The sequence below is a fragment of the Hylobates moloch genome, unplaced genomic scaffold (genome assembly GCF_009828535.3).
Source record: "Hylobates moloch isolate HMO894 unplaced genomic scaffold, HMol_V3 SCAFFOLD_5, whole genome shotgun sequence".
Lineage (NCBI taxonomy): Eukaryota > Metazoa > Chordata > Mammalia > Primates > Hylobatidae > Hylobates > Hylobates moloch.
Genome location: NW_026652280.1, coordinates 118,257,987 through 118,272,506, shown reverse-complemented (window position 1 = coordinate 118,272,506; position 14,520 = coordinate 118,257,987). Strand labels below are relative to the sequence as shown.

The window sequence follows — 14,520 nt, the reverse complement described above, 5'->3', positions numbered from 1 at the left end:
GGCGTGGTGGCAAGCGCCTGTAATCCCTGCTACTCAGGAGGCTGAGGCAGAGAATTGCTTGACCCCGGGACGCAGAGGTTGCAGTGAGCCGAGATTGTGCCACTGCACTGCAGCCTGGGCGACAGAGCGAGACTCCGTCTCAAAAAAAAAAAAAAAAAAAAAAGAAAGAAAGAAAGAAAGAAAAAATAAACAAGTCTTTTTAACAACAATTCTATGCATCAACACTAACATACTAATATCCACTTTCTGGTTACCAAAAATAAATGATCATTTTTGCATGTATCCATGGTGTAAACATGCACGTTTATAACTCTAGAAAATAATGCTAAAATACAAATATATTTGGAATAGAGCTTATTTTAGCTTGGGCTGCTATAAGAGGATATTATAAACAGGGTGGCTTATAAACAGCAGAAATTCATTTCTCACAGTTCTGGAGGCTGAGAAGTCCAAGATGAAGGTGCCAGCAGATGTGCTGTCTGGTGAGGGTCTGCTTCCTGCTTCACAGATTACCCTCTTGTCACTGTAACCATACATGACAGAAGGGGCAAGGGAGCTCTCGGGGTCTCTCTTATAAGGGGACTAATCCCACTGTTGAAGGTTCTGCCCTTATGACCTAATCACTTACAGAAGGTCCTCCTAATACCATCGCACTGGGGGTTAAAATTTCAACATATGACTTCAGAGGGAACACATTCAGTGTACGGCATCCTGACACCCCCACCCTGCCCCTCCACTCCATTCCTCCAAACTCATGTCCTTCTCACATGCAAAATACATTCATTACATCTCAGCAGCCTCAAAAGTCTTTTTATTTTATTTTATTTTTTTGAGACAGAGTTCCACTCTTGTTACCCAGGCTGCAGTGCAATGGCAGGAACTTGGCTCACTGCAACCTCTGCCTCCCAGGTTCAAGCGGTTCTCCTGCCTCAGCCTCCCAAGTAGCTGGGATTACAGGTATGTGCCACCACACCTAGCTAATTTTTGTATTTTTAGTAGAGACAGGGTTTCTCCATGTTGGCCAGGCTGGTCTCGAACTCCTGACCTCAGATGATCCACTCTCCTCAGCCTCCCTAAGTGCTGGGATTACAGGCGTGAGTTACTGCGTCCGGCCTAAAAGTCTTAACTTGTTCCAGCATCAACTCTAAAATTGAAAGTATCATCTATATCAGACTCAAGGTATGATTCATCCTGAAGCAAACTGCTCTTCAGTTGTGTACCTGTGAAACCAAACAAGTTATGCACTTCCAAAATACAATGGTGGGAGAGGCACAGTATAGACATTTCCATCCCAAAAAAGGGAAATGGGAAAGATGAAAGATGACTCCAACTGAGTCTAAAATACAGGCAAATTTCATGAGATATATTTATTTAGTTATTTTTAAAGAGTAGGTCTTAAGGCTGGGCATCCTCCCACCTCAGCCTCCCAAAGGCAACACAGTGAAACCCTGTCTCTACAAAGTATACAAAATTTAGCTGAGCATGGTGATTTCCAGCCTGTAGTCCCAGCCACTGCCACTCGGGAGGCTGAGGCAGGAGGATCACTTGAGCCCAGGAGGTCAAAGCTACAATGAGCCAAGATCATGCCACTGCACTCCAGCCTGGGCAACAGTGTGAGACCCTGTGTCAAAAATAAATAAAGAGAGGGTCTTGCTCTGCCACCCAGGCTGGGGTACAATGGTGAGATCATAGCTCACTACAGCCTAGAACTCCTGAGCTCAAGCAATTCTTCTGCCTTAGCCTCCCAAGTAGCTAGGACTACAGTCATGTGCCACCACACTCCATTTTTTTTTTTTTTCGATAGAGTTAGGTCTCACTATGTTGCCCAGGCTGGTCTCAAACTCCTGGCCGCAAGCAATCCTTCCACCTCAGCCTCCCAAAGTGCTGGGATTACAAATATGAGCTGCTGCGCCTGGCCTAGATATTAAAGCTTGAAAACAATTCTCTTTGGCTCTATGCTCTGTCCTACAGGTCCAATATTGGGGAGGGGGTCCCTCCCCTTCCCAGACACGCTGGGATTGTTTTCTTGCTCCGCAGCCTTGCCAGAAAGGGGGTAGGCCCCCAAGGACCTGGGTGGCCCTTCTCCCATGGCTTTGGGTGATGGTCCCTTCTTTTGAAATTGAGGAGACAGCCTTGGTGATCCCTGAATGGCCTTGTCTTAAAGAAGAGCACACATACGCAACTGAATAGCTCTGTGGTCCTTGAAATCTGAAAGCCTTCCCTCATTGGGTTCAAACTGGCAGTTTTCCTGTTGGAGTGACTGATTGAGTTCTTAGTTTACACCTATGCTAATCTCTTTATCAAATGGTCACTTGGCCACATCCTAATTATTCACATCCTTTTACTGCAGTCTGTGCAATTTAGATAGACTGAGAATTTTCCAAATCTTTAAGTACTGCTTTCTTCTTGCTTAATAATTCTGTCTTTAAGTCATTTCTCTTTTCCCACATTTTACTACCAGCAGTCAGGAGGAACCAAGCTGCAACTTCGACATTTTACTTAGATATTGTTTTAGCTAAATGCGCAATTTCATTGCTTGCAAGTTCTACTTTCCAAAGAAAAAACACTAGAACATGAACACAATTCAGCCAAGTTCTCTGCCACTTTATAACAAGGATTGCTTTTTCTCTACTGTCCAATAACAAGTTCCTCATTTCTGCCAGAAACCTCATCATAATGGCCTTTGTGGTCCACATTTTTACGAATATCCTGCCATGGATTACTTAGGTATTCTCTAAGATGGAAGTTTTCTCTACAGCCCTCCTCTTTTCTTTCTGAGCCTTCACCCAGAATCATCTTTAAGTTTCATTAACAGCTATGTAGGCTTTTTCAAGCATGCACCTCAAAACTCTTTCTGCTTCTACCCATTTTCTTTTGTTCATTTTGCCATGATTAAGCCACTATAAATTATAACATAAAAGTAACAAGGATGATGGTAAACTCTTAAAAATATTATTGTTTTGTGGTTTTTACTAATTGAGAAAGCTTATACAATCTTCATGGATTCTATATTTGTAAATTTGTTTACCTTCTTAAACTTATTTGTAATCCCCAAATCAATACTCATGGTCCCTTGCCAGTCATTTATAGACATTTATAGAGCAGCAAAAATGTGAGTCACCCAGTGTACCCATTCCCAGCTGAGGTCAAACAAGGTGATGCTTTGCCTTTGTGTTCAGTTCTAATACTATAAACAAGTGTCCTTTTCACGGTCTACTTAGTTTTTTTCTACTTAGGTTTTTGCAAGTTTATGCTTTTTTGGGGGGGTACTTTTTCTGTTTAAATGGCCTCCAAGTGCAGTGTCAACAAGCTGTTTAGTGTTCCTAAACACAAGAAGACTTTGATGTGCCTCATGGAGGAAATACGAGTATATGAGACAAGCTTTGTTTGGGCAAGACTTGTAGTGCTACTGGCCATGAATTCAGTGTTAATGAATCAATAATACACATTAAATAAGGTATCTTTAAACAGAAACACACATAAAACAAAGTTATGTATTGATCATTTGATGAAAATGAGTGCTGTGACCAGAAGTTTGCAGAAATCTAACCCTATATGTCCCCCTAGGAGCAATGGTTCACTATTAACTAATTCAGTATTCATGACAACTTTACAGAACATAACTATCACTAATAATGACAACCAACTGCACTGAGATTTCCAGGTAAAAGATCAATAGGGAGAATGTAGTTTATTAAAATGTATCAAAAGAATCATGGACCTGAAACTACTGCTGGGTAAAATTGGCAAGATTTGAATTCATAATAAACTTAATTCCCAATATTTCAGTCTCTTTTTTCCCCACTGTCTGATATTACCTTGTGTTTTTATTTAACTATGTTGTGTTTTATCATTATTGGGAAAGGATGCATGTTTTCTGCAGAAATTTTGAAACTACAAGTGGGAAAATAAAGAGAGTAAGATATTGTAAATAAAATCACAGAACTTTTAATCAGAAGGAAAATGAATATGTATTTGGGGGTCTTCATCTTACTCTGATTGACAACTTTACATGTATAAAAGTGAAGTTGTATTAAAGGTAAAATGCCATCATCACATTTTAATATACTTTTTCTTTAAAAAAAAAAAAAGCAAGAAAATATATGTTGTAAATGGAATTTATCCCAACCCTGTAACTGAAATATGCAGTCATTGTTAACAATCTGCTGCAGTGAAAACTGAACTAAGCATATCATTAAAAAGGTTGTTACACAACATGCCTTGAAGAAGCTGGTTTACTGCACTAGAAGCACTTTGCACTGTATACCTTTAAGTTATCCTTTTTAAAAAATCTCAAGTAACATCCTGAAAAACTTACATTGACTATGTAATATATTTTAATGCAAAACCTCTTAATAGGGAAATCTGAGCAATTCTCAATAGAAAAACCAGAAATAAAATAGCCCAGCAGTCTTTGTGATATTAATAATTAGGTATATAACATTGGTGTAGAATAATGCTTACATTTGCTTCACTAAGTAAATTATACAATGAAAAGTTGGACTCAAGACATCATAAAACAAAACGATGGAAAATATCGTTAGTTGCCAAAAATCAAATTATCATCTTAATTGTAGCTAGTTTATTTCTTTAACTTCATATGTGCAAATGAGAGATAAACATACTCTATAATCCATTATAAAACTAATATTCCTTATAAGAAAATCAAAATTTATACTATACAAACACGATTCCTTTAAATGGAAAATATGTATATGTGTGTGTATGCATGTACATACGCACAAACATATGTATACAGAAACATATGTATGTACATACATACACATACATATAATCTCCCAAATCCTTCAATAATTTTTTCACAGCCTAAAGACAGAAGTATACTCCCTCTAACTCTGTATATCAACAGAGACAACTTCCTTCTATTCTTGTGAGACTTCATGCTGTAATACACAGAGCAGGTGGCATGTAATTTGCTGTTTTTTATTTGAAATCCAAACGAACCTTTAACCATATAAGATTTAGTATGCAAAGATGGTCTAACGAATAATATAATCACCAATGCTGTGAAAAACAGAAAAATCTTCAGAGTGGGTTCAATGGACTTTTATCGGTAATTGGGCAACTTCAGAATACTCAGGACCCATTTTGATCAAACTGCTTCTTCCCTTTTCTCATTTCTGAAACAACAGTTGCCCTTTGGTTGGCATGTTTGCCATGGTTGACTTGGTTGGCCAGTCACTTTAGGCCAGGCCAGCCCAGTTGGAAAGGCAACAGGGCATATTTACAGTTTCCGCCTAAACTCTGGAAGCGGGTACAGAGTCAGTTTCCACTTCATGGCAGGGAAGAGATAATTAATATTCAAAGTCAATGTGGTTAAACAAACAAGAAAAGAAACAAAAAACTGCTGGGTAACATGAAAAAAAAGTACCTTGGTAACATTATACTATATCAGAAACAAATAGAATTATACTCTAGTAAAGTATATGTCAGGAAAGCGGGGTTTCTCGCAAGACTAGACAAAAACAGGCTGAAAAAAGGCTGAGTCTGATGGTGGTGGTATTTAAACAGTGACATGGCAGTATTGGTTCTTGTTTTGGTTTTGATTGTCTTAAGTTGTTGAGGCATTAGGTATAGAAGATAATTCGACCCAGAGAAAGAGGCATTTAACAAACAGCCTTTAAAACACGTTGACATCCCTCAGAGCGGAGGTTTTCCTTTGCTACTAAAGAGTGAACTGGAAATAAACATCCCCTATGACATAAATATGTATGATACTGATCACAGTAGTATTAGTTACAGTGAAAAAACAGCTACAACCTAACTATCCAATGGAACAATGATTAAGTAAATTATGTCAATCCAAAAAAATGAGGGGTTACCAGCAGAGTGAAGGTATGAGTACTGACCCATCAGCATGGATGTAGGTCATAATGCCAGGCGTTAGTAACATTTGCATGTTGGCAGGGGCTAGGGGGTGCAGTGTGCATTTGTAGAAGACGGGGAGGCATCTGGGGGCAGGCAATCTGCCTGAAGGCTTCAAATTCATTTTAACAACTGGTACAGCAATGCCAGTACCTGCTGGCTACATGCCATCCCTGGTCATTGGCATGGCAGCAGCTAACAGCACCAAGCTATTCCTCCATGCCAGGCACTGCAGAGCATACCTCACAACAGCTCTGAGGTGGGCATTATTATTGTTCTTCTACAGATGACAAAAAAGACTTAGGAGGTTAAATGACTTTCCCAAGTTCATTCTGTTTGCAATGACAGTGCTGTGATTCAATCCTGAGCCTACTTGCCAACAAAGCTTGGCAACATTTTGCTATTCCACATTGCCTCCCAATACTCTACGATTATATGATACAACATTAAAGGGGAAGGTCAAGATAATAAACTGCAAACAAATTAAGATTAGACTTGGCTGTATGGTGAACTTTTTTCTTTCTTTTAAAATTTTCAAATGTCCTATAATATGATTATACTGCTTTTATAATGAAACACAGGTTGGTAAGAAAAACTATCATGAGGAAATATTTTATTTTTTTGAGAAAGGGTATTGCTCTGTCACCTAGCCTGGAGTGCAGTGATGTGATCATAGCTACTGCAGCCTCAACCTCCCAGACCCAAGAGATGCTCCTACCTCAGTCTCCCAAGTAGCTGGGACCACAGGTGTGTGACACCATGCCCAGCTAATTTTGTGAGGAGGGAATTTATAATAGCAAACATGCTTAAACACTGGAAAGAGTTACTGAAGCAAAGTTACACATTTTAAAATGCATTTTTCTCTCCCTAAATAGGATGCTTTTCATCTAAAATGGTTCAGTTACTGTTCTGATTGAATAAACAAAGTTACCTATTATAGCGCTTTCTAGCACCAAGATTCTAAAATATAGTCAATCCTATATCAAAAAAATTTAATTAACCATCTAAAAATTATAAAGAGCCAAGACATTCATTCATTTATTCAATTATTATTTGCTGCCTGCCTACTACATGTTAGGCATTTGGCTAGATTCTGGGGAACCCAGTTAGTCAAGAACCTTGCCTTCATGGAATTTACACTGTAGTTCTAAGATGGCAATTCCTTGTTGGCCTAAAGGTATTTGCTGCCTCTCTGGGACCAACATCAATGTATTGAAGGGCAGAAACCTCTGGCTCCATGCCCAGGAGATGTAGTCAAAGTTCATACCTCATGGGGAAGAGAGGTTAGGCTAATCCATTTCAGAGCTTGAACATGGGTTCACTCCCACTTGGGCCAAGAACAGCAGTCAAATAAAGAACCTTGAGAAAGTACCATGACTCCTGGGAGATACCCTGACCCTAGGGTAGTTTCTATATCATCTGCTGGTATGTCATTATTTCTTTAGGTCCCTAGGGGAAAATGAGACAGACATAAATGATTGAGAAGACACAATCATTCAGCAATCTCTAGGAGTTAGTTGGTCTTGAATCTTACTGCTAAGGAACGGAACCTACTTTTTAACCAAGTCATACCTTTGAGAATACAACTCTAAAACTTCACCAATGTCACAGTATAGGTTGTGGTTCCAGAACACATGTTACCATCATCATCACCAGTGTGAACACTACAAAGCATTTTGGTAGGTCTGACCTGAGAGCCTCCTTCTTACCTAAAAATAATCTGCTTAGGCCTCAAAATGCTGTATAAATATTTGCTGGGAAAGTACAATGAAGATTTTCATTTCAGGAATATAAAAAAGCATTTTGTACTCATACTAAATAGAAAGACTTTTTAAAGAGATACTACCTTCCCACAAATAAATATCCATACAAATGAACACAAACACACAGCACTATAGACTCTTTCTTCATCTTCCTTTATTGTTCTGCCCCTCAGTCAGGTCAAACCAACCTCCTTGGAACCAGGCCCCTTCTCATACTTTTTTCAGTTGCTAATTAGATGCTAAGGCCAGGCATGGTGGCTCACACCTGTAATCCTAGCACTTTGGGAGGCCGAGGTGGGAAGACAGTTTGAGCCCAGGCGCTTGATACCAGCCTGGGCAGCATGGTGAAACCCTGTCTATCCAAAATATAAAAATTACCCAGGCATGGAGGTATGTGCCTGTAATGCCAGCCACTTGTTAGGCTGAGGTGGGAGGATGGCTTGAGCCTGGGAGGGAGAGGTTGCAATGAGCTGTGTTTGTGCCACTGCTCTCCAGCCTGAGTGACAGAGCCAGACCCTGCTCAAAAAAAAAAGTAGACATTAAAAAGTGTGCTGAGGGCCGCGTGCAGTGGCTCCCGCCTGTAATCCCAGCACTTTTGGAGGGAGGTGGATCACTCGAGCCCAGGAGCTCAGTACAAGCCTAGGCAACATGGGGAAACCCTGTCTCCACAAAAAATACAAAAAATTACCTGGGCATGGTGGTGTGTGCCTGCAGTCCCAGCTACTTGGGAGGCTGAAGTGGGAGGATGGCTTGAGCCTGGGAGGTGGAGGCTGCAGTGAGCCAAGATGACGCCACTGCACTCCAGCCTGGGTGACAGAGTGAGACCCCGTCTCAAAAAACAACAACAACAACAAAAACATGTGCTGAGTGTGACAGTCTGGTGAAAATTTAAGATGGCTAGATCTTTTACATCAACTGTTACATGCCATCATGTCTAGAAAAGGGAGAATCTACATTCTCAATATGTTACTTAGTCAAATGCTCCAATGCGTGTTATTGATCTCACCTTCGATATAGCTTGGACTGTCCAAAAGTCATAATTACCAGTGGTACATGAAAGGTAGTCAAGACTAGAATGACCTGGAGAGAGAAAAAAGCATTCCGTAAATAAAAAAGATATTGCAATCACATGCTGATATGTGTTCGAGATTAAGCCAACACCTAAAAGACTTTGGATATCCCTACTGTGTAGTACTCCCCAAAGTCTAGAAGGATCTAGTTACTAGGGCTGAGAATGATGAGAAAGTCCTCAGCTCATTTTGTTGGGATGATCCCCATTGCCTCTATTGAAGCAGTGAGGCTGACTACTCAAATACACATTAAAATAAAAGAAGGCTTTAACTATTTTGTATCCAAATTATTGTAAGATACTCTCAGGCAAGAACCCTCTCCCTTTTCTCCTTACAGAGTCTAGAACAGCGTGGGTGTTCTCACAGACGTCACTGTGTCACGTACGTCTGTCTTTTTCTTCTCCTTGCTGTTGGTTCTTCATGAAATTCATTTTTTCAGTACTTTATCTACCAAAAACTATGCATGAGGAAATGATTCTGGATGGATTACTACAAGAGTCTAGGGAGTCTCAGAAAGCCATATGAGAAATCTTGGAGATGGCTGGGCATGGTGGCTCACGCCTGTAATCACAGCACTTTGGGAGGCTGAGGCGGGCAGATCACTTGAGGTCAGGAGTTTGAGACCAGCCTGGCTAATGTGGTGAAACCCCATCTGTACTTAAAATACAAAAATTAGCCGGGCATGGTGGCCCTTGCCTGTAGTCCCAGCTTCTTGGGAGGCTGAGGCATGAGAATTGCTTGAACCTGGGAGGTAGACGCTGCTGTGAGCCAAGATTATACCACTGCTCTCCAGCCTGGGTGACAGAGTGAGACTCTGTCTCAAAAAAAAAAATCTTGGAGATACCAACTATCTAAGATAAATGGGTAAATCATGGAAATTAGGGTACAACTCAAATTTTAGAAAAAACTGAGCTATGCTTAAAGAAATTCTACTAAAAGTTTAAAAATTAATCACAATAAGAAATTTACAATTTGCTTTTCAGCACCAAGATTTTATTTCTTTAGGCTTCCAATATAACTATCATGTGCTTCAATGCTATGACACATGCATTATGGAATACCAGGAGGCAGGAGATGTTGCCCCTGCTCTTGTTCAAGCAGGATAATAAGACAGCCAGGCAACAAGTCCTGATTTAAGACCAGAGGCCAGTGTATCCTCAACATGCCCTCCTAGTGGGAGCCCAGCTGTATATCAGGAGGGATAAGGAGCTGACTCATCCTCCTTCCATTCTCCCAATCCTGGCAGTACCTCCTTTGTGGTAGGGGCAGGGATCAAAAGATGAACAAACATGAGCCCATGGGCACCACAGTCCCTCAACACAACTGTGGGAAAGGACACAGGAACAATACAATTTGGAGGAAAAGTGCCAGGATGTTTTTAATGGACATTCTCTGTTTCTATATAGGGGTTTCCCCAAGTATTGTGAGCTTCCCTCCTCAGTACAGAGCACTTTCACCTTTCTTCTTGCTCATCTTGATGCTAAGCAGCCACCAAGGACTGAAAAGGTGTCCATCTTCCCACTGTGGAAGAAGGTGGTCAGAAGATGTTCCCGGCCAGGCGCAGTGGCTCATGCCTGTCATCCCAGCACTTTGGGAGGCTGAGGTGCGTGGATCACCTGAGGTCAGGAGTTCAAGACCAGCCTGGCCAACATGGTGAAACCCCATCTCCACTAAAAATACAAAAAATCAGCTGTGCATGGTTGTGGGTGCCTGTAATCCCAGCTCCTCGGGAGGCTGAGGCAGAAGAATCGCTTGAACCCAGGAGGTGGAGGTTGCAGTGAGCCAAGATCACGCCATTGCACTCCAACTTGGGCAACAAGAGCGAAACTCCGTCCCTACCCCTCCCCCCCGCAAAAAAGATGTTCCCAATTCTAAAGCAAAACCAACACAACTACAACTTCCTGAAAGTCTGTCTTGCAAACATGCGTTTTCTGTGATTGAGGCTAAAGACAGTTTCAGGAAGAAATGATATTAGGTGCTTAACCGCCCCCCCCCCCCAAATCTGTTATCATCTTGCTGGGCTGAAATAACAGACTCAAAATATGACTTACCCCAGTGCTATCTCCAACCCAGGACAAGGATACTGAGCCTCTGAGATCATCAAACACATGCTATAAGGGGAAAAAAAATTAATTTAGAAATGACAGGTACACTCCTTCAATCTTTGGCTTCTTTAAACATCTGAACTTTATTACTGTTCAGAGTAATTAAGTTCATAAATATAAAGCGGATAAGGATTCCCAGTACAAAATTTGGGAGAGATGGGATTTAACTACTTAATGTGAATCACAAATAACTTGGAAATTTAAATTCTCTCTAACACAAAGTAAGCCAAGCAGATGAGTTTTCTTTACTGCACCAGATGGGGAGATGGGAGATGGGATAATCTAATTGCTTTCTCCAACAGAACTAAATATAAAGGTATAGCAAAGTATTTTTAGGATGCTTTAAAACAAGAGATCATAGCCCACACTGGCAGGCGTAATTGTAACCAAATCGGCATAATTTAAATTTTTCTGGGCATCCTTTACAGTATAGCTGAAAAGTTCGTAACTGGATTCCTTTTACTTCTAGTCTAGCTCACTCAAAATGACAAGGGGCAGAAGCAAGAAGCAAATGCCTTTGTTTCACCTTTTTATTTAATAACAATAGTAATAATGATAATAATAAAACAACCTTACCAGAGTTGCAGTGAGAGTAAGGAGGTAAAAAAGGGAAAGCTGGTATATTGTATCCAAAATAGAGTAAGCATGTTAAAATATAGTTATAATAATCATTGTAGGTGGTTTTGGGTTTTGTTTTTCAAATACTTCCTTTCTCTATTTATACAATAATATATATTCATTAAAGAAGATGTAAACAACTGTAAGAAGGTATAAAAAAGATAAGTCACTCATAATCCTACCACATGGAGATATTCAAGGTTAATATTATACATATTAATACAATCTTCTGTTCTCTATAATTTTTGTAACTGATAAAAAAATAAAAATTCCAAAGAGGTAATAACTGCATTTGGTAAAAATTTCAAACCATATAGAAATTACATACTATGTACAGTCTATATAGCAAAAAGTGAAGATCCTTCTCTTTTCCAGGCCACATGCTCACCACCCAAGCCCCATTTCTTAGACAGTTTAATAGTTCAGTATATATTTCTAATAAATGTGGATGATTATGCTTTTTTCTTAAGACATATAATCTTACTAAGATTTTAAAATCTTAAACATGCCTTGCCCTGTCAGATATGAGAAGCTCCTTGGAAGCTGGGGAATGTAACTTTATACTTGTTGGTACTCCCTGTGCCTACCACAGGAATACTTTGCACACTCAATAAGCATTCGTTGAAAATGATTACACATCCTTCCCAAACCACAAACTCAACCTCAAAATAGAACATGTCTATAAATGGTTGGGATGCCAGCTACTTGGTCACTCAAGCCACCAATCCCAACATAGAAATCTAAAGAAACAGAACTCAAAACATGAACTGTTTTGTTTATCTTCGAATTTTCTCTTGTAGTCTTGAACAGGCTTCCGAATTCACTTATGTGATTTCCCCTCTGGACCGTAAGTACCTTTGATGCCAAAAGAATCTCTTACACAATTTCTGTAAGTTAGTACAATCAGTGCCTCACGCAGGTCTTGCTCGGTAAATAATGGTTAACTCTCAAATGCTCGGCAGAGCTTCTCACAGCCTCTGCAGGACAGAAGGGCTATTCAGACATGCAGGCTTGCCAGGCATCTGAGAAAAAGTAGGGCTGCCAGAGCTTCTGAAACCAGAAGCTTAAAAGCTGACATAGCAGTGTGCCTTATATGATATTTCACACATAGCAAAACCACACATTCTCTTGAGTGAGGATAGTGCCTGAAATGACATCAATGAGGTCCCTCAGGAAAAACAGGAACATCCAGAGCTACCACAAGCACCAGGCAGATTACAAGGGCTAAGATCACAGTCATCTAAACATAGGTTATCTTTCCAAGGAAGGTCCTTGTAATAACTGACTAAGAGAAAAGAAAAAGTCCATCAGTTATGGCACTGGAATTCGTGGTTGTCTTCATCAGGCTGTAAGATATCAGTCTTGAGCCAATCAGGACTGCAACTTTTACTTTTCAGGCAATGCTCTACACAGCTGACCCAGTCAATGCAGACTGGCATTACCCACATTTTCCTATTACTCAACTACAGAATGAGGAGGATTATCACGTGTCACTGGCAACTCTCAGCTTCACTGAAACAACTGAAATGGTAATGGACCTCATTCATCGACCAAAGAGCTCCTTTGGAAATGTAGGCCAGATTCACCAGCAAAACTGTGGTTTTCTGCTACCCTTAAGCTGTCCCTCCCACCCACTCCAAATAAGCAATGAAGATTTGCTTTTGAAAATGGGCAAACTCACTGAAAAACTCATCTACCTATAGCAAATGCAATTAATTTTTTAATATTTCAGTCTCTAACATTCTTATACTGGTGAAAGTTAAAAAAGAAAAATGAAATGAGATGTTACAGCAGGCCCAAAGGTTAAGCAGAAAGAAAAGGTCATATGGAAAGGAGATAAATCCAGGAGAGCTAGGGACCCAAGAGTACAGATTCAATCCTGCCCATTCAATGGGAGAAAAAAAAATATGGATGTCCAGGAAAGGGTGGACAACCTGGTCATGGTTAGAAGACAGAATTCACAAGTCAGCACAAAGCCATTGATCCTAATCCAGAATCATTTCTAATATTTAAGACAACGTACATGTCATTCTACACTGCAGTGGCATTTTAGATCTTTCAAAATATGTATTATAGCACTTTTAATTGTAGCCACAAGAACCTTGCCTGTCCTCCCCACTAGACCCTCAGGTCCATCTGGTAAAGGAATCAAGCCTATACATTTCAGCAGCTAACACACAGCATAGTGCACAGTGGGCACGCAATAAATATTGAATTCTTGAAGAACTACTTATGAAGTTCTGAAAAAGAGGATGATGAAGTAAAAACACAAGGCTAGGCCCACTTAACTTCCCCATAACAGACATGAGTATGAAATGTAAAAGTTCATTTCTGGGTGGACTTCTGCTTCTGGTCAAGATGGAGTGACAGGGATCACATTTACCTTTCTACTGGAAACAGCTAATAAAAAAAAAAAAAAAAAACACAGAATGGGCCCAGCACGGTGGCTCACACCTGTAACCCCAGCACTCTGGGAGGCCGAGACAGGCGGATCACGAGGTCAGGAGTTCAAGTGAAACCCCGTCTCTACTAAAGATACAAAAAATTAGCCAGGCATGGTGGCGCGCCTGTAATCCCAGCTACTTGGGAGGCTGAGGCAGAGAATTGCTTGAACCCGAGAGGCGGAGGCTGAAGTGAGGCAAGATCACGCCACTGCACTCCAGCCTGTGCGACAGGGCAAGACTCCATCTCAAAAAAGAAAAGAAAAGAAAAAAAAAAAAACCACAGAATATGTGAAATGACCGTTTCCAAGATATTGGACACTAGGCACAAAGGACGACGATTCCTGAAAGACAAGGAACTGAACAAGGAGGACCCTACAGCTAACTGGCTTACTGCCAGGAGAGAATTTCAGGTACAGTGCAGGGGAGGGGCACCCAGGCAGAGTCCAGAGTTCTCCCTAAACTTAAGAGAGGAAGCTGATAGTCTGGGGAGGCCAAAGAGGTTCACAGGGCAGAAGATTAGAGAAGAAAGACTTACACAGAAAAAAAATTCTGGAGATCTGAGCAGGGGGCCTCCCCAGCCACCTCACCAAGTCTTCAGCTGAACACCGATCAGCACACGCATGTAAGGAAACTA

The 14,520-nt window shown here is 40.6% G+C and overlaps 1 protein-coding gene across 3 annotated transcripts in view; it reads right to left on the bottom strand.

Annotated features, from left to right (window-relative positions):
- The window catches only part of SORT1 (sortilin 1), an 89,840-nt gene that overhangs the window by 50,328 nt on the left and 24,992 nt on the right, over positions 1–14,520 (bottom strand). For all 3 annotated transcript variants that reach the window (XM_032155129.3, XM_032155130.3, XM_058439495.1), the window contains exons 2-3: positions 10,771–10,830; positions 8,656–8,729 (exon numbers count right to left, since the gene is read on the bottom strand). In XM_032155129.3, the coding sequence (XP_032011020.1) occupies positions 8,656–8,729; positions 10,771–10,830 (134 nt within the window). The remainder of the gene's footprint in view (positions 1–8,655; positions 8,730–10,770; positions 10,831–14,520) is intronic.